This window comes from Setaria viridis, chromosome 2 (genome assembly GCF_005286985.2).
Source record: "Setaria viridis chromosome 2, Setaria_viridis_v4.0, whole genome shotgun sequence".
In the NCBI taxonomy this organism is placed as follows: Eukaryota; Viridiplantae; Streptophyta; class Magnoliopsida; order Poales; family Poaceae; genus Setaria; species Setaria viridis.
Window position 1 is genome coordinate 20,475,600 of NC_048264.2, and position 26,802 is coordinate 20,502,401.

General features: G+C 46.6%; 1 protein-coding gene across 2 annotated transcripts; it reads left to right on the forward strand.

Annotated features, from left to right (window-relative positions):
- Positions 1-1,229: 1,229 nt before the first annotated feature.
- Positions 1,230-4,609, forward strand: LOC117845422 (protein C2-DOMAIN ABA-RELATED 11). 2 transcript variants are annotated; one of them, XM_034726464.2, is made up of 4 exons: positions 1,230-1,399; positions 1,497-1,691; positions 3,202-3,297; positions 4,094-4,609. In XM_034726464.2, exons 2-4 carry the CDS (start codon positions 1,566-1,568, stop codon positions 4,382-4,384), a joined length of 513 nt encoding a protein of 170 aa, XP_034582355.1. In that variant the 5' UTR covers positions 1,230-1,399; positions 1,497-1,565; the 3' UTR covers positions 4,385-4,609. The 2 variants fall into 2 exon arrangements, with proteins under 2 accessions (XP_034582355.1, XP_034582354.1); XM_034726463.2 differs by having other exon boundaries at positions 1,231-1,399; positions 1,541-1,691.
- The last annotated feature ends 22,193 nt before the right edge of the window (positions 4,610-26,802 follow it).

The window sequence follows — 26,802 nt, forward strand, 5'->3', positions numbered from 1 at the left end:
ATATAATAGTAACTAACACCCGCGCCACAGCTAGGGATGGATTCGAATCGAAGATGCATGGAATCAAATTTGGATAGCACTGTTTACCACATTTTAATCTAAATTCGGATACGAATATGAATCATATCGCATACGAATACAAAATGAATAGTTGGAATTCGCATTCACATTCAGATACTTACTCGACTTGGAACATAGCATCATATCGAGTATCAATTTGCTTTTTCGATGATTTTATAGTAGATAGAAAATCATACTAAGTAGGAAGTCAATTATAAGGATGGTACACAATAGGTAGCTTATTGAAAATAATATATTTATTAATAAATATTTCAATAATTAAATATATCAAATAATTGGTCATATTAAAATTAATTAAACTTTATCACTGTATATCACTAGTAATATTAGACTAACATAATTAGTCATTTGTCAAATTGATAACTTTTTAATAGTTGAAATATGTACACAATTACTTTATTAGTAATATTAAAGTTAACATCATTTATCATTAGTAATTAATCATAGAAATAAGTTTTATATGATTTAATGGGTACTTTATTCTTCGCGGATATGGATAATATCGGATATTTCACTTTTTTTCGAATACGAATCTTTAATTGGATTGAGAAAATATTGAAAATCAAATTCTGATACATCTATTTAACATTTATATTAAAATTGAATGCCAATATGGATATCCGTATTAGGGTTTTAGACGAATTCGAATCCATCCCTGACCGCGGCACACGAGCGCCGAATTGAATTAGCGATAAGTACTAGCTCCTTTTACCTGGTCCAAGCAGGAGATCTTGTGCCGCCTTACCCGCCACCACTGACCCAGCACTCGGGTCTGACCGATCGGTCGACCGGACCCTTGTGGCCTGTCGAGAGCTTGCCGCACCAGCCACAGGGGTTTGACCGCCCGACCCGATCCGACCGTCCACATCCTGAGCCGCGTGCGCGTTGCTACTGCTACTACTGGTAGACGAGTAAAGAAAGACGAGGCATGAGACCGGTGCGATCGGACCAGATGACCAGAGAGGCAGACACGCCACACGCCAGCCCACCGAAGCCACTTCACCGACTGAGTCGCCCGTCCCGTCCGCTCCCGAGCCCGGACCGCGTCCGGGGTGCCGCGGGGCCCACCGCCACCTCGCGCTAGTCGCCGGGGCCCACACGCTCAGTCCCGTCCCGTCTCGGCCTCCCCTCTCCATTTCTTCCCCCACCCCCGCCGGGCATCGCAGGCAACCTGACCCAGTCACCAGCAGGCCACTCCGTGCTCTCGCGGAAACACTGGAAGCAAGCAAGCAGCAGAGCGAGGCGAGGAGGAGGAGCAGGCCGCGAAGGCGAGCTCGACTGATCTGATCCCTTCTTCCCTCCAGCGGCAATCGACGGGGTGAGTACAGCAGGGTTATCATCGATCCGTTGCTCTGTTCATTATTACCCTTGTGTTCTTCAGAATTCTACTCTCTGCTGATTCGAATTCTTCCTAGCTTTGGTTACTTGATCTCGGTTTGATGAATTGATCCGCGCGCAGAGGAACGGGGTCGCGGCCGGCCGCCATGGAGGAAGCGGGGAGGGGGAGAGGCTGCGGCTTGCTCAAGGTGGTTGTGGCGCGCGGCCGCAGCCTCGCCGTCAGGGACTTCACCTCCAGCGACCCGTACGTCATCGTCCGCGCCGCCGACACGGTAAGTCGAGTTAGGAGAAGCAGGGGAAGAGATGAGATGACATGAGCTCCTCCTCTCCGTGCTTCCTGCTTCCGCGCTTGAATCACTAACTAGCAAGGCCCTTCTGCTTTCATCAACACAATCGAAGAAACGACGATCACGCTGAAACTAAAATGTGCTAATGTTTAGGGTGTTTCTATTCTTGTCTTTCTCTCCTTTTTTTTCTGATAGGAGGAGTTGATTCGTGTCAAACCGACACTTGCACGTTGTGCTGATAGTGTGCTTTGGACCTAACAGGCTAGATTGTGAGGCATCGTTGCTTTTTCATTACCTTGCATTGCATCATTACGATGAATAAGCAGCTTTCCTTGTTTGAGCAGCTAATGCTGACTTGGGTTCTACTAGCTATTAGATTGATGATTCATTCAGCTAGACCTTTCCTGGATGAGATGCTTAGTACAAGTTAAAAACACCATTTTTCAAAGTCCAACCACGTGTCATACTTTAGATTTGATCGTTGTTTCAGTCTTCATTGGTCAATTAGCTATTTCTCTCCTCATTGGACAGACGCGTAAGATGCCTGGTAAGTTAAGCGTTTTTAGATAATTAAAAAACTTGCAGGTTGCAGCTAATTCCTTCCTTGTCTGGCTTTGAATTTTCTTTGAAGACACAAGTGCTGTAAGATCGTGACAACTGGTTCTGTGCATTATTTCGTTGAAATTCGCCCACAAAATCTAAATGTTGACTTAATTGTTATGGAACATGCACTCGACCTAATTTCACCTCCCTTTTTTTACCATCCCATACAGCTCCATAGTCCAGACATTCACAAAGTTAACCTTGGAGGGTGTCAAACCACCCACTCAAACCCTTCTTTAGTTAATCATATCATGATATTTTTTATGAGTAGGACTGACAGTGACACTTATGCCTTTTGTCTTTGTCGGCTGGAGCACTTTTGGATTGTTTATTTATTCTGCTCTTTTTTAGTGGAAACCCCTTCTTATTGAGAGGAATTTTAGGCGTTAACCTGACTTATTCCTGGATATCTTTTTTGGTCTCATCTCTAGATTTCAAATTTTGGGTGCAAAGAACTGAACATGTGAAAGCCAATAGGGTAACATTGTCTTGAAAGAAATATACATTTTTTGTTCAGCAATCGACGATGCCCCAAGCTTGGCTGGTCCAATAGAAGATGGTTTTCTTCTAGACAGCCCTACACCGGCCCATGAGGAAATGGTCAGGCCAAATACCTCTCCAGCAAGTGATCCACAGTATTTTAGTATAGGTCTAGTCCGGATCTGATCTAATGAAGCAAAAGTGCCAGTTGTATTAGGTTAGACAATGGTTTTCGATATACTAATTACTGAATGGCCACCTTGACCTAGTAGTTAGGTTATTTTGATACTTATTAAACCTGTCAAATCAAGGGTGCATGGCTTGTTAGTATTCTTTCCTTAATGAAGTATGGTGTACCTTAGATCTAACAACCAGTTCTTCCTTCCTTTCATTCTTTCACCGGACCCTGCAGACTGCAAAGACAAAAGTCATCAACAGTTGCCTGAATCCAGTTTGGAATGAAGAGATGATATTCTCCATGAAAGAGCCAGTAGGAGTCATCAAATTTGTAAGTATCTATTCTATTTTACATGATGAATTGCTGCACACCAAGAGACAGCGTTCAATGCACATTTTGCCATTTGGACCTTTAGTCTCCTTGAGACTTGTTTCTTGTCTGTTTTTTATGAAACGACATGTTTCATGTCTCAAGAAGTCTTCTTTGGTTAATGTTTTGACCAAGAAATATGGTCATACCATGTTGTGCTCTATTATTGCTGTTTAAGACATGTGACCAATAAATGCAAATATTTATCAGCTACAGAGTAGTACTAGTACTTAAGCACATATGGTACCACCTCTAGTCAATTAAATGTTATTGACTACATCCACAGGTGAAAATCTGCAATATCAATTTCTTGCCCATTATCTTCTCTGCTTTGCTCTGTTGGTTTCTAAACTATGCCTTACAGTAAAATTGGATAACAATGTGAGTTCTATCAGCATCTGCAAGATTGCAACTGCACTGTTTTCCTGTTGAATGAACATTTGCCTGTGGAACCTTGTTTTCTCCTTACTGGAAATACTCAGCTTCCAGCTTCATCTTTACCAGTATTAACAAGAAAAGTGACCTGGCCAGCAAATATCACCTACAAGAACCCCAACCACCGAACTCACTTCCTTGCATTGGACTCTAATAAAGGACACAATCTATGGCACCCTATTGTGATGGGAATTGTTTGAACAATGATTGAAGACAATAATTGGTGTGTCTAGTACTTAGCAACATTTTAGGAGCTAGCTAGTAACAAGCCATGAACAACGCATGATTATGCTGATCTTACCATTGCCATTACCATTGGCAGGAGGTGTTCGACTGGGACCGATTCAAGTACGACGACAAGATGGGGCACGCCTTCCTGGACCTGCAGCCTGTGGCAGTGGCGACGAAGCTGCGGCGAGCGCTGCGACTCACTGCAGGAGAGACCAAGCTCCGGAAGGTAGCCCCTGACGCCGATAACTGCCTGCTCTCCGACAGCTTCGTGACGTACGCCAACGGGGAGGTCGCGCTAGATGCCTGGCTGAGGCTGCGTGACGTCGAGTCTGGCGAGCTGTTCATCACAGTTAAGTGGATCGAAGCTGAAGACACGAAATGATCACAGCCCAGGAGACCATTAACGATGCATTTTTGCTTGCAATGCAACCGTAGATGACATGACGTTGGTGTAGGGGTGGTTCTCTTGTGGTGCCCTTGTGTGATTTATTACTGTGTTATTTCTTCTTTCTTTGTGTGTGTGCACTGTCTGATCTGAATGTAAATTTTTCCAGACAGTTCTTAACAGAACAAGTAGTGTCAAATGTACCCGGAACGGTATTCTGCATCACAGCGCCTTGGATGCAGCACACTGTTTATGTTGATTGAGGGGTGAGATTATTAAGATCAAGGGGAAACTGATGCATCAGGACAGCCACCCATAATTTGGACAGTTCAGGGGTATGTGCTGTTGAAATAATGGGCCTAGCTCATAGTAATTTTAGAATTCCAAATAAATCTCAAAGGTCCATGTGGGCAAGAGGTGGAGTGGTGCAAGTCTTTAGTCCCACATTACTAGTGGAGGAGAGGGATGACCAACTTAAATATGGAAGTTGTCTCCACTCCTCCAAACTATGTGTGTGGGGAGAGAAGGAGAGCTCCACACGCGCTCGCTCGCTCGCCATGCGTCACCGGGGTGGGGCGAAGGGTGCGGGCGGGCGGCACTTGCGTGAATGCCGAAATCCGGCCCCTCACCTTGCGGGGGCGTGGTTTCCTTTTGCTGTTTTATTTTTTGTTACTTGGTCTTTAAGTTAGCGAGATATATGGAATCCTAATCGGTTTAGATCACGATCGCGACGTGATAATCGTGGGCTCTCTATTCGAGCTAGGATTTTTGCCTCCTCTCGTTGCTGCGCCGCCACCGTAGTCTACTCCATCCCAATTGTCGGCGTGCACCGGCGATTGGGAGAGCAGGTCTTCGGAACCGTCGTGTTCAGCGATCCTGCACCGGGAGAGGGCGAATAAGGTTTTTGGGAAGCGCTCTGTGCGACTGCTCGATCGCTTCCTCCGCTTCGTCAAGTTCTCCATCGACTCCTTCACCACGGCTCGTCTACCTCTTCGTCACTCGGGCATCACTCGCCGTTGCTAACAACGTCAGGCTGCTGGTCGTCGTCGCCTGCTGTACTCGGTAGTTGTCCAGGAGCCGTTCTTCATCAAGAAAGAAACGTACGATCTCTTATCTCAAATTATGTCTTCCATACTAGCTATTATGATTTGTTGCATTCTGATAGCACTGGATAGTATGGTAGAATATGTGATTCTATTTGCAATGATAGACTTGTCTAGATCTTGCGTAGATATGTCTAGTTTAATCTGCTATCTGTTTATCGTATTCATGATTTATTTCTGGATTAAATTAAAATTAAAAGTGCTTATATATCTAACATGTGCAAATGAGCATTATGTATTCACGGTCATTGTGACACTCATTTAGGATTATGCCCTGTATCTATATTCACTATAAATTAGCTACGTTCTAAGTGACTCTGGATAGCAGTGACTTTGGGAGTGAAATATTTAGGAGCCGTAGCATACAAATTACGAGACCATTAAACATGGTGAACTGGTGCTTAAATCAGGAAACAGTACCATCCTGATGCACTTGGATAATGTATCTGGGCTGATGATCTGTTTAAGAGGAACCTGTAAAGCTTTATATTGAATTTGCTTATGGAATTGGTACTACTCGGTCGTCCGACCAGCCTCGGTTGGTTCGCGCGCGCTGCCCACGTAACGAGCCCAGGACCCACGGACTTGAAACTTTACTAAACAAAATATATAACAGCTCACCCATCCGCCGCTCCTATCCCTTCTCGTTCTTATCACCATAGCAGCCGTGCGCCTCATCTCCCATTCCTCTTTAAAAAAAACAAACCAAATCATCCCATCCTCCTTCAGGGTGCGAGTGCGAGTGCAGGTGCCGCCCTGCCCTGCATGAATTCATCGATGGCGCGGCACTCGTCCATGTCGTGCGCGAGGTCCTGGACCTCGTCCATGGCGGCAAGAGTTCTCACAAGACGATGGTGGCCTTCGCGATAACGAGCTACTCCACGTTGATGAGCTCCTTGACCATGAGGCCAGCTGCTAGATTCCACGGTAGGTCTAGCTGTTCCAACAGCGGATTCCACGGTGGGGGCCGGCCTCACTAGGGGAGCTTCTTTGTGATGGATAGAGGCTCCTTCAAGGATGAGGTCTCTGGATCTGTACAAGACTTTTCAATGTTGCAGTAGCTTACCTGAGATGTTTCACTAATTGACGATGTTGCATAGTCCATCAAGTAGATCTGCAATGTTGCTAATGTTATAAGAATATGTTACATGTAATGGTTTTTAATGTTTCACGCATGCATGACTGGCAGACTAAGATTTTCGTTGATTGATTTTTCATGTTGAACATTTGCTCTTGAGATGTTGCAGTAGTTAAATTGTGACGTTTCGCTTGTTGGTTCGAGATGTTACAAAAAGTTTATTAGCCTAATTTTGCGGTAGGGGACCATGGCATATGGGATTTTGAGTTATAAACTCGTTTGTGTGGATAGACGCGAAGCGGGTATGTCTGACCAAGGAGGAGGAGATGCTTGTTGAAATGACGGCTTACCAAACAGAAGTCGATGTTACTTGCAATATTAAGCAAATGTTTTAGTGGAAGTTTTTTTAATCTAAATAGCAGCGTCCCAACGTCCGATGCTAGCACCGTCCATTTTCTTACTATATGTTGCCCTAGACCATGTAGCATCTTTTGACCAACATGGTTTTCTTTAGGTTATGTTATAAGCTTTATATTTTACAGGCCTGATTTTTGTGTTAACGGTGATGAGTGGTGATGAGCTTGCAATAGTTATTAGCTCAAGGAGAAATATTGAAGAATCGCAAAGTGGCCAGTTTGCCGTATCTTGAATCCATGGTTAAAAGAAACTTTTCACCTACATCCTCCTGCAGTCCTGCTCTATTTTTACGTCAAGCTGAAATTTTGGTCTGGATCATAGAAGTTTATGCCCGAGAGATTTTTTGCCATTGGCTTTATGACGGTGCATCTGGTTATTGGATCACTGTGCCATTGGCTTTATGGTGCATCGGGTTATTGGATCACTGCTAAATCGATTCAAATGGAAGCTTTCAATTAAGATCAATTCCTTAATTTACTTGGTATATCTTCTTTGCCCTTCTTGTGCCGACTTAAACCACCATCGAGCTACATTTGTTTTGTTTGCAGGGGTTTGTCGGTCCTATTGGCAAATTGCGTCCAGTGACCCAGCAGATAACCTCGTAGGAGCGACAGCTTTTTTTTCTTCTCAAACCTTGCAGGAGAATTGCGACAGCTTGTTACTGGCAGTATCCTTGCGGGTAACTTTGTTAATCATAATTCCTCGAAAAACTTTGCTGAGGATCAATGCGCCGTGGCTGAAGCATATTGACACGGGGGAACAGCAAAACAAGCAGCGTGCACGCAGAGGCAAGGTGAGTGGGCGGTGGAGGCAGCCTCCCTATTCTTAAATATTGTTTCTGCTGCCTGCCGAGTGCTGAGTCCTGGCCGACCACGGGAGAGTTCCATGAGCGAGTCGAGTCGGACTCAACGGCGGCGCGACCGTCAGGCGTGATTGGTACGGAGGGGCAGAGAGGGAGCCACAGTCGGAGAAAGAAACGGACGATTTGCTGGCAGGTGGAGAAAGAAACGGACGTTCACTCGACAAGTGTCATTAGTCAAAGCATAATTCCAACTTTCTTGAAAATTTGATCAAATTTATATGACAAAGTACTAATATTCATGATACCAAATAAGTACCATTAGTTTTTTCATTAAATATTTTTTCATAGTATATCTATTCGGTGCCATAAATCTTTGTGATCATCTCTATAATTTTAGTCAAACTTAAAATGGTTTGACTCTTCAAGAAAGTTGGAATACTTATAATTTAGAACGGAGGGAATACATGGAGTGGATGCTGAACCCACCCACCAATGATGGAAATCACAACAAATCAAAGATTAGATCCACATGTCAATTAGATTAGTTGGATCAAATAAAAAAATTAGACAGAAGCGTTGCTTATTTTGATAATAGGTAAGATAGATCTAGGTGTCAAACGCTATCACTACTAGAGAATGTACCGGTTGGGAACCCCTCTTTAGTACTGGTTTCATAACCGGTATTGTTAGTTCGGTACTAAAGGGGGTGCTTTTAGTACCGGGTGCAATAACCGGTACTAAAGAGTATTAAAAAATAAAAAAGGAAATCACCCTGCCTGAGCCCCAGCGGCTCGAGCCTGGCCCCCACCGTCCCTCCCGCCCGCCGCTGCTGCCTACCCGGACCTTGCCGCCGCTCCTTGCTCGGCCCCTTTCGCCCTCCCGCCGCCGCCGCCCCTCCCGCTCGGCCCCCGCCACCCTCCCGCTTGGCCGCCGCCGCCCTCCTGCCTTCCTTCGACCATCGGCGCACGCAGATGAGAGAGAGAGGGAAGGAGTGCGAGATGGAGGGAGAGAGGAGGGAGACCGGCCCGGCCGCCGCCATCCTGCCCGGCCGCTGCTGCCATCCCGCTCGGCCCCCGCCTGGCCACTGCCATCCTGCCCGACCGCCGCCGCTCCCGCTTGGCCCCCGCCTCCCTTCGGCTACTGGCGCGTGCAGATGAGAGAGGGAGGGAGATCGGCGCTAGGCCAAGAGTGAGAGGGAGGGAGGAGAAGCGGATAAGGAGAGAGGGAAGCGGGTATGGGTCAGGGGAGTGGACCGATAAGGTGGATGGAGCTCTTTAGTACCGGGTGGGAGCTCCACCTAGTACTAAAGGTCACAAGACCCTCAGGCTCCACCCGGTACTAAAGACCCTCAGGCACATTAGTACCGGGTGGAGCCCCAAACCGGTACTAAAGGGGCTCATGGGGCTGACCGTTAGACCTGGGGTCAAAACCCAACTGCTACTAAGGTACTGGGCGAAAGACCTTTGCCCAATAGTGTATGTACCTACAAAAGTCAAAACGAGTAGTAATTTGGGACGAAAGAGTATATGTTACTACTATTTGATTGCCAAATTCCTAGTCATTGCTAAAATGTAGCTTAGTCTTGATATTAATCTAAATAGGTCTTAATTTTATTACGATTTTGTATATAGGACTCCTTATTATCCTTCTAATTCTCTCAATTATAGCAAACTAGTCTAACTAGATAGAAGTGTTGATGATTAAAATTAGCGGATTTGGACAAACTAGACTCTAAACTGGTTAGACCGGTTCAGCTAAAGTGCTCAAATTGCACATTTGGGCTTCACCATTGCATATATATCATCGAGTAATCAAAATGCATATATAAAACACCCAATTCGAAGTTCAGATAAGGAAGTTATGACTTTGGGAAAATCTGCACCAGGAAAATCGATTAGACCAGTTTTCTAGGGCGGTCAGGCTGGTTTGGTCTATGTAAATCGAGTTGGGAATTGTATATTGACACAGGATTTATAAGGGTTTTAACTTCTAGTGGAGCAAGACCTCTCGTGTGGCTGATTGAATTAATTTATTACTTTTATCCTTTAGGGTCCGTTTGGATCCCATAACAAATGGGTGAAAGTGCTAAAATTTAGCATCTTTATGCATTAGTGCATCCAAATGGGAGGACTAATGGAAGGACTGAACTTTAACCCACACAAAAAGGTCCAAAAGCATGGGAGGAGTTAATGGGTGTTAATACCTTGTGAAAACATAAAAATGGGAGAGAGAAAGGGAGGAGCTGTCAGGGATAGATCCCCAGTACCCGCAAGGAAGGAAGAAAACGGACTCCTACTAGGATTCCTATGTAATCTTATTAGGACTTATACCATGTAATCCTAATAGGACTTCTCCTTCTAACTGACTAGTAATCCTACCCTCTGAGTATATAAAGGGGGCAGGGTACCTAAATCGGCAGCTTAAACCAACAAAACTTAGAACCAACATCAATAGCCAACAATTAGGCTACACAACACCCAAGCGCAAGGCGCAATATACAAACATCCCAAACAGGATGTAGGGTATTACACTACTCTAGTGGTCCGAACATGTATAAATTTGTATCTTGTGTTTGTTGACGCCAGATTTTGACACGTATGGAATCGACGTCAAGAAAGAAAAGGATTAGCTGATGCGGCGAAACGAAAAGGTCACGATTGGGAATCGGCCGATTGGTGCTACAGTTGGAGATCGGCCGATTGGCGCTGCAGTGTTTTGGCGGATGGAGTTGGTAGAAATCGGCCGATTAGAAGGCTGGAGCAATTGGGCCAATATGGGTTTAAAGTGGATTACGAAGATAGAGGGGGATTGGCCCATGGGAGCGTGACGACCAACTCCGATACGAGTTGTGCTTGTAAATATTCATTTTCGTTTAAAATTAGAGATAGAGTCCTAGTTGGTTAAGAGGTTGATTGTAACAGGCTATAAATAGCCATCTTTAGAGATCTGTAAATACAACATCAAATCAATACAACAATCTACTATTTCGTCGTACTTTACTTTCAAGTCGGCGACTTCGCCAATACTTTTCTTCTTTTCACGAGTTCGTACGGGTTGGCAGGGCTGCATCGACTTGATCTCCGGCCGATTTTGTAAGTTCCGTTTATCGAGTAACATCTAAGCTTTAACTTCGGGCGCATCGCTGTCGTTTCGTTTAGATTTATTCACCAGTTATCGATATTTACTAGAATTCTAGGTTTTACCTTTTGTTCTAGTTTTATCATCAGCTATCCAGCTTGGAATTAGAGTTTTCAGCTTATTTATCTTTATCGCTTATCTACCGCTTTCGCATAGCCGATTAGATCTGTTTCAAGTATTGCTACTGTAGCGTTATTTAGTTTACTCTGGTAATTTTCTTTACAAAAGTTACCTAGTAGTCGGCTACGCTATAGCCGATTCCTTTATCATAGCAAATCGGCCGATTCGTTGATAAGCTTCCTCGAGATCGGAACCTTAGCCGATCGCAACCTCTAGGATCTAACACGTTTCTTTCTTTGCCAATCAACAGGTCAGATTGGCTGGCACGCCGCGCAAACCGCACCAGGGCGATTACTCGAACAGGAGTTAAGCACATTCTCCCGGGTCGTGTGTCGGACACTGAGATTCAATCGGCTGATCTTTAGCGCCAACACACTTTTGGCACGCCCGGTGGGACCACTACAACCACTACCATGTCGAAAGCTGCCGAAATCTCCAAAGACAACGTCATCGAGGTGACGGAAGCAGACCTCAAGGACGACCAGAAGGAGGAGTTGTAGAAGCAAATAGCACAGTACCGAAAGACATGCCTACAATCCTTCAGTCGTACCAGGAGCGGGGAAACTGTCAAGAAAGTTCCTTTTCCAACTCCCCGCCAGATTACAATCGCCGAGGACTTGGGCAAGATGTCCGAGATGGTTCAACAGTCTATCTACCAAGCTTTCATTGATCAATCCCCGGTGATAACCAATACGGTATACAATGCCGTCATCAGCTCCCTGGCCAATGGCGTGTCTCAAGGATACCAGGAGCCGGCGTACGTCCCACCTATCACAGCCCCGGTCAGGAGTTTTCCAAGCATACCCTACTCGGCTCCTCAGCCGATCCAAGCTCAGCATGGAGGATCCATCGCTCCTTCGCCGTCAATGCATCCGGGATACAACGGCACACCATACCTCCAGTCACATGCACCGCCTCAATCCATTCATATTTCCTCCGCGCAATCATCATCATTAAATTCAGTGCTTTGGGGGGCACCATCAGCGACGGCTGTCCAAGATCAATCGGCCGGTTATGGAGGCTCTCCGACCCAGGCACCCTTCCAATCGGCCGTACGGCCGACAGCTCCACAGTATCAACCAGCCACGTCGAAAATGGGCAGAGGGGCAAAGACTGTAGAAGTGCTTCGGGGCGCTGCGCCGATTATACTATATGATGAAACGGCCGGTTCGCTGAGACACCAAATGCCGACTACACAACCGGCCACGTCACCACAGAACCCACCGCACGCTTTCGTCCATCACTTAGTCATCCCTCCGCCGATCTACCAACACGTGCCGGCTCCCCAGCTAGTAGTTCATCAACAACAAGCAGACTGGACGGCACGTATAGCAGAAGTAATTCAAGATCAATTCGGTTTAAAGCCAAAGGTACAAACTTACACATACAAAACTCCATACCCGCCTACCTACGATCCACTGTCGTTTCCCCATCGGTACAAAGTTCCCGATTTCACCAAGTTTTCAGGGCTTGATGATACCTCAACTGTGGAGCACGTGAATAGATTCATCATCCAATGTGGGGAGGCGGCTACACAGGATGCTCTACGGGTGCGTCTCTTCTCATCGTCTCTGTCCGGGTCGGCCTTCCAATGGTTCACTACGCTACCACCTAACTCCATAGTTACTTGGGCCGACTTGGAGAAGCAGTTTCACAAGTACTTCTATGCGGAAGTGCATGAGATGAAACTCTCAGATCTGAGCAGCCTCAGGCAAAGGAGTGATGAGCCAGTGTCCACATATGTGCAGAGGTTTAGGGAAGTCAGGAACAAGTGCTACACCCTAGTCCTAACCGATGCACAGTTGGCTGATATAGCCTTCCAAGGTCTCCTGCCACACATGAAAGAAAAATATGCGTCACAGGAGTTCGAAAGCCTGAGTCAAATCGTACACCGACTGTCTGGTCAGGAGGTACGCCCCTTTGATCAACGGAGGAATTTTCAGAAGAAGGTGGCATACTTAGAAGGATCTGAATCCGAAGAAGAGGCAGAAATCGGCCTGGCAGAGTGGGTTAAGGGAAAAAAGCCGATATCGTGTCCTTTCGGGAAAAAGGAACCAGAAGCATTCGGTTTCGACACGTCAAAGGCCGACAAAATTTTTGATCTACTCCTCCAAGAAGGGCAGATCAAGCTCTCACCCTACCATACGATCCCATCGGCCGAACAGCTGAATAAGATGAAGTATTGCAAATGGCATAATGCCACGTCCCATGACACGAACGAATGCAAAATCTTCCGTCAGCAAATACAATTGGCCATTGAGCAAGGCAGGCTCAAATTCGAGGTCCCAATAAAGCCAGCAAAGCCGATGAAAATCGATCAGCATCCTTTCTCCACCAACATGGTTGATACAGGAAGGAATGCACTCCAGACCAAGGTGCTGACATCAGAATCAGCTAAAAAAAGCGGTGCCGTGGACCATAGGAATCAAGCTAGGTCCGAAGATGTTAAAGGAAAGAGACAGATGGATGATGAAGGCGAAGGATCGGGAGAACCACGCAGACCCATCACTTCCCAATTTTTGCTCAACAAGTACCAGCGGCAACAAGAAAGTTCAAGGTTTCGTGAAGAGATGATGCGACGACATGAGGATCACTGGCGATGCCCGTTCTTCATCCACTGCTGGGAAAATAACCTTAGGTTGCCGCCGGCCGATAATTGCCTAGAATGCAGCGGCCCATATCGCAACAATCGCCCATTCAGGAGGTCTCGCTCCAGAGATGGAAGGCCAGAGCCAATTAGCAGAAACTGGCGCGAGCAAGAAGATCGGCGCCTTTTAGTGCGTGATCGGCTAGGGGGTAGGAGTGATCGATATGATCAGCCAAGAGATAGGCGTGAGCAATATGATAGGCCTGGGGGCAGGACCGATCGGCATGACCGACCAGAGGGCAGAGTCAGCGCACACGATCGGCTGGAAGAGATGGCCAATGCTCGAGTATCGGACGAAAATCCCTTAGGGCGGGAACCAGAATGGGAGCGCGCCAAACCGTCGTCTAGACTAGTGAACCCCAGGTGGTGCCCTGATGGATTGACCAAATCCCAAAAACGAAGAATCCAGCATCTCCGCCAATGGGAATAGCAAGAAGAAGAGCAACAATAGATGATAGACAAGAAGAACGACAGGTCTCAGGTTTCGCACCCCAAAAGAAATGACAGGGAAGGCGACGACAACCAGGAATCGACAGCCGATGTCAGCATGGTTTTCATTTTGCCGATGGAATTCATAGCTCCCGCTGATCGACATGACATGTCGAAGATAGAAGAATAGATGGCGCAATTGGCTTTGGAGCCAATGACGGCCACATTCGAGAAACCCGAAGATGAAAAACGACAACACCTCAAGGCGTTGTTCCTTAAAGGGCATGTCAACGGCCGACCTGTCACTAGGCTACTAGTAGACGGAGGCGCTGCAGTCAACATCATGTCGTACGCCATGTTCCGAAAGTTGGGAAAAAGCGATGATAATTTGACCAAGACGGACATGATCCTCAAGGATTTCGAAGGCAACGTGTCTTCCGCCCTCGGCGCGCTTTGCGTCAACCTCACCATCGGCAGTAAGACTCTTCCCACCACTTTCTTTATTATTAATGGCAAACGATCCTACAACATGTTACTCGGTCGAGACTGGATACACGCAAATTGCTGCATCCCGTCTACAATGCATCAATGCCTCGTACAATGGGTCAGCGACAACATCGAAATAGTCACCGCCGATTCCGCCTACAGCGTTGCGGCGGCCGATGCACAGCAACGGAGCTGTGAGCACGTCAAGTGCATATCCGGGAGGACTAGGGACATCGATTTCCTGACAGTGTCCGATTTTGGCCTACAGCCGATCCGAGCAGTCAACTCTGAAGATTCAGATTAAATGGATCAATTCGTCCGGGAAGACGGGAAGCTGGAGCATGGATTTACGTCGGCCGATTCGTTAGAAATGATAGATTTAGGCGATGGCACCAAGCCAAGGCCGACGTACATTAGTGCTAATTTGGATCCGGAATACAAATGTAAATTGACAAATTTATTGAAAGAGTTTAAAGATTGCTTTGCTTGGGAATATCATGAGATGCCTGGTCTAGACCGGTCCATTGTTGAGCACCGGCTGCCCATAAAGCTGGGATATCAGCCGTATCAGCAACCCGCACGGCGATGTAATCGTAAAATTCTACCCGATATAAAGGCCGAGATCACAAGGCTGATTGAAGCAAAATTTATTCGGCAATGCCGTTATGCCAAATGGATCTCCAACATTGTGCCCGTATACAAGAAGAATGGGAAGCTGCGCATGTGCATCGACTTCAGGAACCTTAATCAGGCTACACCGATGGAGGGATACCCTATGCCGACAACCGATGTGTTAATAGATGCCGCCGCAGGTCACAAAGTCATTAGTTTTATGGACGGAAACGCCGGGTACAATCAAATACTAATGGCTGAAGAAGACATTTCGAAAACGGCTTTCAGGTGCCCAGGTCACCTCGGTTTGTTCAAGTGGGTGGTAATGACTTTTGGGTTGAAGAACGCCGGCGCTACATATCAACAAGCCATGAATTACATATTTCACAAACTCATCGGTGTACTGGTAGAGATTTACATCAACGATGTCATGGTCAAGTCGAAGGGACACCAGGAACATCTGGCCGATTTGCGGCAAGTATTGGAATGCACGAGAAAGCATGGGTTGAAAATGAACCCGAACAAATGCGCTTTCGGCGTATCCGCCGGGCAGTTTTTAGGATTCATGGTTCATGAGCGTGGGATAGAGATTAACCGGAAAACCATAGCGGCTATCAATAAAGTTGTGGCCCCACAAAATAAAACCGAGTTGCAGTCCCTGATCGGCAAAGTCAATTTCATCAGGAGATTCATATCCAACCTGTCCGGACTCATCCAAGCCTTCACACCATTACTGAAATTGAAACCCGACCAAGAATTCGTATGGGGAGAAGAACAACGCAGGGCACTGAAAGACATCAAAGGTTACTTAGTCTTGCCACCCGTGTTGGTCCCACCACAAGCTGATAAGCCATTCAAGCTATATTTATCGGCCGACGATCAAGCTATCGGGTCGGCACTGGTCCAAGAGTTTGAAGGAAAGGAACGGGTGATATATTATGTTAGCAGAAGGCTTCTGGATGCCGAAACGAGATACCCCCCAGTAGAACGACTATGCCTGTGTCTTTACTTCTCATGCACCAAACTCAGGCACTACCTGTTATCGGCAGAGTGTGTAGTCGTATGCAAAGATGACGTAGTAAAATACATGTTGTCATTGCCGATTTTGAAAGGGTGGATTGGAAAGTGGATTTTGGCTCTGTCGGAGTTTGATCTAAGATATGAGTCGGCAAAGGCCATCAAAGGCCAAGTCATGGCCGATTTCGTCGCCCAGCACTGCGGACCAGAAGTCGCTGTCGTCGAGCCAGTTCCGTGGACTCTGTATTTTGATGGCTCGTCATGTGGGGCCGGATCAGGAATCGGTATTGTTCTCATATCATCTCGGGGGCAATTTATGATTTCTCTCTGCCGATAGAAGCATCCGCTACTAATAACCAAGCGGAGTACCGAGCTGTCCTAAAAGGGATACAATTGTTGAGAGAGATTAAGGCTGACGCTGTGGAAATTTTTGGAGATTCCATGCTCATCGTGGACCAATTGACAGGAAGATCTGAATGCAAAGATGATGCTTTGAGGGTTTATTATGAGGATTGCCTCCAAATTTTGAAGGAATTCAAGTCCGCGGTTATTGAGCATATTCCCAGGAATTATAATGAAGAGGCCAACAGGCTTGCCCAGCACGCATCCGGGTATCAGCCGATTCAAGGCGCCATGACTCTAGAACTCACGGCCGACGATTGGCGAAAAGAGATTGCCGATTATTTAAAAGATCCGTCCAAGAAAGTAGATCGGCGAGTGCGTTTTCAAGCCATGAAGTATGTATTACTAGAAGATGATTTATTCTACCGAATGATTGATGGCGTTCTGCTCAAGTGCCTGGGGACAGAGGAGGCAAAAATCCTGATGGGAGAAATCCACGAAGGCGTGTGCGGAGCTCACCAATCGGCGCATAAAATGAAGTGGATGATTAGGAATAATGGATATTATTGGCCGACGATCCTTGAAGATTGTTTCAAATATTATAAAGGATGTCAAGACTGTCAAAAATATGGAAACGTGCAGCGTGCACCCGCATCGGCCATGAATCCAATTATCAAGCCATGGCCATTCAGAGGTTGGGGAATAGACCTCATCGGACAAATTTATCCTCCATCAAATAAGGGGCATAAATTCATCCTAGTAGCCACGGACTATTTCACCAAATGGGTGGAAGCGATTCCATTAAAGGCCGTAACATCGGCCGCTATGGTTGATTTCGTAAGAGACCACATTGTCTATCGCTTCGGTATCCCTCAGACTATCACAACCAATCAAGGAACGATGTTCACATCGGGAGAATTCGAGGAATTCACGGCTGATATGGGGATCAAGCTGCTGAACTCCTCCCCGTATTATGCTCAAGCTAACGGCCAGGCCGAATCTTCCAATAAGGGGATAATTAAGCTGATCAAAAGGAAGATCGAGGAACAGCCTAAAAAGTAGCACTTATGTTTGACCGAAGCTCTATGGGCGTAAAGGATGGCTTGCCACGGAGCTACCAAGGTATCTCCTTATCAACTGGTGTACGGTCACGAGGCAGTATTGCCATGGGAGTTGAGAACGGGCTCAAGACATACATTGCTTCAGGTTCAGTTGACGGCCGATGATTACTCCTCGCTCATGAAAAGGGAACTCGACGATTTGGTAGGTCAACGTTTGAGGGCCTTGATCAGCATTGAGGAGAATAAAAAGAAGGTAGCCACCTGGTATGACAAGAAGGTCAAAGTCAAGCAGTTCTCCCAAGGGGATCTGGTATGGAAGTTGGTGCTGCCGATTGGATCTAAAGATCCTAAATTCGGTAAATGGTCTCCCACTTGGGAAGGGCCGTATAGAATCGGCCGATGCGCTCCGGGAAACGCATACATTCTGGAGACAATCGAAGGGGAAGAATTTACTAGGGCCTTGAACGGGAGGTACTTGAAAAGATATTACCCCAGTATATGGGTCGATGCATAAGAATCATTATGGGGCATGGCAAGACAGAGCGGTTATTTCCTGGATAATCATATAGCCGATGCAGAAAAAGGGATCGCCTAGAGAAGAAAAGTAATCGTTTAGGTTGAGCGATTTATCATTCGGTACGGACGATAAGTTACACGGCCGACGCGGTACAAGTTGCCCTTAGAACAAAAATACTCAACTACGCTTCTTCCCGAGGTCCTTCTCAATTCGACCTAATTCCATCAGAAGGCGGGCACTTCGTTCTTCCACATCTTTCATCGCGGCCTCCACCTCAACCTAGCGAGGAAGAGGATGGCTCCGATCCAGCACCGGGCGAGATGTTTCCGCTGCGGCGTTTTCAAGGGCAACCGGGTGAGCGAGTGGGTGGCTCCTATTGACTGGCGGCCGCCTGTCACAGTTACCATCGATGAAATCCCATATCCGTTGAATGTCGACGGGGACGTGATCTCTGAGTTCTTCACGGTGTGCCCTGATCAGGTCCTCATCTTCCTGTGACAACGGCTCGTCGGAGTGCATGAATTCGATCGCCCGTTCGAGTTCAGGGCTAAAGCGTCTCAGCTGAACAAATTAACACGTAACCGCCTAAAGTTAGATTGGTTTAAAAGGATCAAACTGGGAAGGAAAAGACGAAGACAGATCTCTTACCTGGTTGATAGAAGAAGAGGAGAAGGAAGAGGATGAAGAAGACATCTCTGCAAGTATTCTGATGAAAAAGCAATCGAAGGAAAAAAGATTGAGTAGAGCAAGTACTCTTGAAAGCAATACCAGGGTTGGTACTTATAGGAAGAGAAAGGGCGAGGGTTTGGTAAGACGTGTCCCGTCAGAATAAAAAGGTAATAAATAAAAGGAGTGCCACGAAGGACGGGTCAAGATTGAGTTCAGGCATCAAACGGTCAAAGGGTATTAATGTTCTTACAAAACGACCAATACTTTCACAGATCATCCCAGAAGGGCATTAATAGCCGCAATCGCTCATCGCCCGATCTGGTCGGCCGAATCTAAAACCCGCTGGTGATCTTCCGCCGATCCCGGGACCTCTGGCATATGGCGATGAAGTCTGAGAGCCTCGTAGGCCAAGTGCTGCCTCTCCTGCTTCAAATCGGCAATGACAGAGGGGAGATCTTGAAGTTTCTACTCTTCGATGGCTATCTCCTTGACTACCTGCTCCATTTCTTTGGCGAGTTCCGCCCTTCGGCGCTTGAGGCGATCTATGGTATCGACGATTCCGGAGCGGGAGTTCTCGAGGAAGTGGATCCGATGGTGTACCTCTTGGGCCCGGTGCTTGTACAAATCCTCCTCCTCACGAGTCTTGGCCAGCTTGGCACGATCGGCCATATGGCGCAGGGCCCCAAACACCGGGATCCGCATCGATTCAATGTATGCAGCGGGCGCCAAGGCTTCTTCCGCCTCTTCTGGGACTCGACCACTGACGTCACCAAAGAGCTGTCGAATCGGCAAGGCATCCTCCACTAATTGGCCGATGTCTTCTTGGAGAAGGGTTCGTATGCTCTCGAGTTTGGCGCGAACATCGTTGGGGACGGAGCTTAGGGTAACTTGACGAGAGGCGACTTCTTCGTCATCGGAGAGTGCAACCACAAATGAGAAGAGGCTATTATTGGGAGTGTCCTGTTCCTGCAAAAGCATGAATAAAGGGAAAAATAAGTTAGCCGACGATGATACCGAATCTGCCAGTTCGGGTGATAGAACTTCTTACTTCTTTAAAGCGGATTTCCTCTATTTGCACCTTAGGAATTGTTACTCTCGGTTCAGGGGCTGGTGCGGTTGGCTCATCAGAGGAGGAGGATTCGACAATTATTGGCGTCCTGCTCGGGCCGGCCTCTTGGGGAACTTTTCTCGCCGATGGCTGTTCGGAAGGTGCAGTTAGCATGCCGGTAACCTACATCAAAAGTGGTTAGGTCATTGCTTAAACTTTAAAGGATTAAGTTAAGAAGCCCGATACCTCAGTGGGAGGAAGCATTGGTATTCCAGTTTCTGCCTGGGGCATTGCCGATTGCTGTGGATCCACCGGGGCGGTTTGTGCGGCCTGATATAGGGAAAAGTCAGTACCAAAGTATCAGCCGGGAGGAATTAGATGGTGATTTTACCTGAATAGCTTCTACCAACAGCGACGCGGCAGCCGCTCCAGCTTCTATAGCAGCTTGGGGCTCAATCTCCTCAATGACTGGGAGGGTTGGCGCAGCCAAAGACTCCGCCGACGCAGCCGCGGATGGATCGGCCGATTCCGTGCGGGCGCACACCCGGCGACTTGTTTTCTTTACGATCTTCCTCTGCGCCTGCTTCAATCGGCCGGTGATGTTGTCAACGAAGGGGGCATGATAGCCGATAAGGGGAAATTCCGTGTACGGATAACGGTTCTCTATCGGCCGACCGCTCCAACTGCGTTTTGGAGGGACTCGGCTCTCAGGCTGACAGAAAATTAAGAGTCAGTGGTATAGAAAGAAAAAAGGAATAAAAAATCGGCTAAGGAGGGGGCGATACCTCTGCGTTTGGATCAATGTTGTCGGGGTCCGGGATGTTGCAATATATCGCCGCAGAAGCACAGAAGAGATGTTGTTTCCATTCTGCTCACCATAGCTTGAACTGTTGAACGGCAAAAGGGGCCACTATCTAATTGGTCAAGTCTATGGTACTTGAATCTGGGACCCGATCGTACAGCCGACTGTAATCGAGGCCTTTGGTGAGCTCGTCTCAGAACTTTGCCCGGCCGGCGAAATATGCATAAATCGGCAGTTGGCCCAAGCCGAATTGTCGTGCTGCGACAGATGGATTATAAAATTCATAGGTAGGGGCGTCCTTCCTTGAGAAGAAATTCGTCGGCAAGATCCCTGGCTTGATCAACTCATCCGTGAGGTCGTCATCAAAGGTGTTGGTCGTCGAGTCAAAACAAGAGGGGAGCTCGAAGAGTGGTTCCGACCTTTGATACGGGAACCAGCTAGTTGCTTCTTCACTGAAGCCATTGTAGAAACATCTAAAATATCCGGGTACCTTGGTGGCAGAGTACTGGCAACCGGAAAAAGTTTATGCTGCTTCATCGAAGGAAGTGCACCAACGCCGTACTGTGGAATTTTCTGCCGATTCGATGTTGGGAAAAGTCATGTGCTCCACTCGCTGCTGTGAGATCTTGCTCATGTACAGATTGAGACATAGGTTGATGAACCACCAGGGTCCACCTGGATTTCCAATCGGCTCTCCCTTGGATAACTTGACGCTGATCTGATGCAGCATATGGTAGGCCGATCCCAGTAGATGTTTTCCGAGAGGAACAGAAGCTCCTATCGATAGTGCCTCGGGCAGAGCCTGTGTATTAGAAGATGGACCAGCCACATCATTTGGAAGGCCGCGTGCTCCCTCTCTGCGACTATTCTGGTCCTTTTGTTGCTCTTAATAAACCCTTTCCACCCGCCGATTCCTTTTGTTTCCAACCGATGGGACGTTTTGACCAAGTATCGAAAAGGGGTGTCAGGAGAGGAAATGTCAAGGCCGGTCAACATTACTACATCGGCCAGAGTGGGGGTCATGGGCCCATGTCTGAAGAGAAACGCGTTGAGAGTGTCGGACCAAAAATAGGAGGCTGCTATCACTAAAGGCTCATTCCTTTCCATCTGGGACAACGACAATTCGATACATTGGCCGATTTTTCACTCGTCCCATTGAACCCTTTTAGAGGCGGCTATCATTTGGTACCATTCTTTTCAACCAGGAGTTTCCTTCGGCCACGATCTGAAGGTACCTGACCAGTGATCTAAGTCCATGGTCGACTGCTTAAATGGAATTCTATGTGTTTCCAAGTTGATTAGATCAGTTGGATCTGGGTTTCCCATAGGACCAAGACAGATAAGACCGGGGGTTTCGGTAAGGCGAATGGTGATCTGGTGCCTAACGGCCTAAAAAAGGTAAAAATGGAGGAAAAATAAGAACGGATCTAAGGTAAATGCCTTGGCGTTGAAAAGTGAAAAAAAAAAGTTTCAGTAAGGACCTCCGGTATGAAGCTCATCGTGGTTGGCGGGATTGCTGGCGGAGCTACAGATGCCGAAGCCGTCGGTGGGGCCTCCATCGTCGATGAAGCTCCTGCTCCTGCCGCTGGAGCCACCGCTGGTGGGGCCGTCTCCGGGCCCTCGGGTGTTGGTGAAGTTCCTGAAGGTGTCGCCATTGGGGAGGTAGAATGGAATGTAGATGAAAAGATCGCCGGGGAAGGAGATTAGAAGCTAAACAGGCACCGGGGGAAGAAGGAAACCAGTGCGCCAAAGAAGGAAGACGTGGGCTTGTGAAAAAGAAGTGTGGGACGTGCTGATATTTAAGGACGGTCTGAGAAGGGGTAAAAGCGGGAATTTTACCGCGCCGTCGATGCGATTTTTCGGGAGGAGTGGTTGTCTCAGGCGCCCGTTTCGAAAAAATTGTAGTCATCAGGTAGAAGATCGCGAAACGGAAAGATATTTTTAATGCGTTTGTTTCGAAAGGGAAGTTGAAAGGAATTTCGGAGTAAAGATTACGTTTTACTCCGAAACTGGGGGGCATGTGTTGACGCCAGATTTTGACACGTATGGAATCGGCGTCAAGAAAGGAAAGGATTAGCTGATGCGGCGAAACGAAAAGGCCACGATTGGGAATCGGCCGATTGGTGCTACAGTTGGAGATCGGCCGATTGGCGCTGTAGTATTTTGGCGGATGGAGTTGGTAGAAATCGGCCGATTAGGAGGCTGGAGCAATTGGGCCAATATGGGCTTAAAGTGGATTACGAAGATAGAAGGGGATTGGCCCATGGGAGCGCGACGACCAACTCCAATACGAGTTGTGCTTGTAAATAGTCGTTTTCGTTTAAAATTAGAGATAGAGTCCTAGTTGGTTAAGAGGTTGATTGTAACAGGCTATAAATAGCCATCTTTAGAGATCTGTAAACATAACATCAAATCAATACAACAATCTACTATTTTCTCGTACTTTACTTTCAAGTCGGCGACTTCGCCAATACTTTTCTTCTTTTCATGAGTTCGTACGGGTTGGCAGGGCTGCATCGACTTGATCTCCGGCCGATTTTGTAAGTTCCATTTATCGAGTAACATCTAAGCTTTAACTTCGGGCGCATCGCTGTCGTTTCGTTTAGATTTATTCACCAGTTATCGATATTTACTAGAATTCTAGGTTTTACCTTTTGTTCTAGTTTTATCATCAGTTATCCGGCTTGGAATTAGAGTTTTCGGCTTATTTATCTTTATCGCTTATCTACCGCTTTCGCATAGCCGATTAGATCTGTTTCAAGTATTGCTAATGTAGCGTTGTTTAGTTTACTCTGGTAATTTTCTTTACAAAAGTTACCTAGTAGTCGGTTGCGCTATAGCCGATTCCTTTATCATAGCAAATCGGCCGATTCGCTGATAAGCTTCGTCGAGATCGGAACCTTAGCCGATCGCAACCTCTGGGATCTGACACGTTTCTTTCCTTGCCAATCAACAAATCAGATTGGCTGGCACGCCGCGCAAACCGCACCAGGACGATTACCAAAATAGGTTTTAAACAGATTCTCTCGGGTCGTGTGTCTGACGCTGAGATTCAATCGGCTGATCTTTAGCGCCAACAGTGTCCTTACTTTACCATCAAGTTTCAGTTCCCACCAACTAATCTAGTACCTCGGGATACCATTCGGTAGGTTGCTGGGTATAAAACACCAACATCTGATGCACTAGGTAGGGGTGATCGTCAAGATCATCGGGCGAGTTTGAAGGACCTAATCATCAAGATCAATCTACTTGACAAGAAGCAAGTCACCGAGTCGGAGTTCTGAGCAGATAAATCTACGTCGAGGCATAATTAATGCGCTCCACGTTCCAAACGAAGATCGAGTCAGTTTCCACCGCAGGCTGCTGCATACGGCTCGTCGATCAAGTCACGCGCAGATTGAGGCAAATCACCGATTACTATTTCGACTGTTCGTCCCAACTAAAAAACCTAGTTGAGGACGGTCTACTTCGACTACTCGTCTCGACTAGAATACTAGTCGAGGGTGGGTTCCACGTGATTAACAACTAGTCGGAATCGACTCGACTAGTTGGCTTCATCAACAATCAACATGACTTCGTCGACAATCGTCCACGAATCAAGCTATGTCACTTTTTTAATTATTTTATATAAATTTTTTCAGCTTGTTTTCTGCATACAGGACAACGCGCCGACTACCTATATGTGTATGCCTCTTAATGGGAATTACCCTACAGAGCTACACTTTGCCAACTATTCCTGGGGCATGTTGACCAACAGCTACGGGCTTGGTACATCGAATTACGGAGGCTACGGCCACAGATTTGGTGCACTGAGTTTTGGAGGTACTGCCACGGATTTGGTACATTGAATTTTGAAGACAATAGCCACAGATTTGATGCACTGAATACTGGAGGCTCACATACAGCTGCACCCTGCACCCTAAGAAGGCACAAATCCTATGCACACAACACGCGCTCTCCTCGCCAAAAGACAAAGAAGTCTCAACAACTACTTTAAGCGCAATCGCGCTCTCTTTTTGTCACAATGCCGACTACTTATTTTTTGTTGTTTTCTCTTAGCGATTGCCAATATCCTTGAGCAGAACACGCCTCAATTCGTGATAGCCTCGGCTCTTTTATCATGCCTAAACGTTAGCACGCATACATGAAACAAAAAGATCTCAGACGTGCAAACAGCAGTGCCAGTACGTGTACACAAGACACAAAGATCTCACACACGCAATGGCAATGGCTAAACAGAGACTGAGAGTCTAAACATAACAGGCTAACTACTCAGGAGAAATATGACCGAAACAAGAGCATGGCACACAACATTTACATTATATTCATCACTAAATAAATTTCAGTAATTTCAAATTCTACAAATATGCTACATAATGTATGCATTTTTTTTGTCAGGTCACATTTCAGTGACGACTCTCGAGGACGCTCAACGTACCTATAATGACTTCGCTAGCTCCCATACTCGGGGGCTAAAGCACCAATTACTACTCAGAATACCTCCGGTAGCTCCGTTAGCTCTCAAACTCAGGGGCTAAGCGCCAATAACTACTCGACGTGGCTCCTATGGCTCACCTGGCACATAAGATCGAGGGCTAGATGCCGCAAAACTACTCGGATGATGACTTATGTGAAGACTAAAGACCCTCGGATTGATTAATTAATCAGTCCAAAACTCGGGGGCTGATAAGCTACACCCAAGATTTTTTCAAGATGAAAGAAGAAGATTTAAGATTTTATTGACCCTCAGCCTGATTCTTCGATTCAATCTAAGGCTCGGGGGCTACTCCACATGGAGTGCGACTTCCGCCACCCTTCATATCACATTCCAAATATGAAGATTACAAAATCAAGACGATCAAGGCCTTGAGCACACCATAGCCTTATAACAGCTTTGAGGAACTTTGAAGATTTTGCTAGACAAAGTACTCGAAGAGCACCAAAACTACTCGGCAATAATCTAAAAAGTACTCGAAGACTGTTGCATTCGACTATGAAGCACTCGGGGGCTTATCGGGGATAGATCCCCAGTACCCGCAAGGAAGGAAGAAGACGGACTCCTACTAGGATTCCTCTATAATCCTACTAGGACTTATACCATATAATCTTAATAGGACTCCTCCTTGTAACCGACTAGTAATCCTACCCCTGAGTATATAAATGATAGTAGGGTACCTAGATCGGCATCTTAGACCAACAAAGCTCAGAACCATCATCAATAGCCAACAATCAGGCTACACAATACGCAAGCGCATGGTGTAATATACAATACCCCAAACAGAACGTAGGATATTACGCTACTCTAGCGGCCCGAACCTGTATAAATCTATGTCTTGTGTTCTCGCTTTTTACCGTAAAGTTCCAGATCCAACGATTCCCCACTAACCAATCTACTACCTTAGGATACCCTTTAGTAGGTTGCCGGCTATAAAACACCGACAGGAGGTGAACACGACGTAGGATATTACGCTACTCTAGCGGCTGAACCTGTATAAATCTATGTCTTGTGTTCTCGCTTTTTACCGTAAAGTTCCAGATCCAACAATTCCCCACCAACCAATCTACTACCTTAGGATACCCTTTAGTAGGTTGCCGGCTATAAAACACCGACAGGAGGTGAACAGGATGTAGGATATTACGCTACTCTAGCGGCCCGAACCTGTATAAATCTATGTCTTGTGTTCTCGCTTTTTACCCTAAAGTTCCAGATCCAACGATTCCCCACCAACCAATCTACTACCTTAGGATACCCTTTAGTAGGTTGCCAGCTATAAAACACCGACAGGAGGTGAGAAGATAAAAGGACAAAAGTGACATGGACTTTAGCTCTATCCATTTGCCATGTCTCCAAACGAGAGTGCTAATGGGTGGAAACGCTAAACTTTAGATGAGCTAAACTTAAGCACTTGCTAAACTTTAACAATAGCACATCCAAACAACCCCTTACTTTTCCTCTTTCCCCTACTTTTCCAACCCATGTGCTATTCTTCTCTTATTTCCATGACATGAGGAGGTGTCCTAACTGGCCTGCCGAGCCTAGGTCAACCTAAGATGCTCCCACCCTAATGGTGTCCCTCTCGGGTAGACATTCAATGATCCTTCGCCGGGCTCATCGGCAAAACCGGTC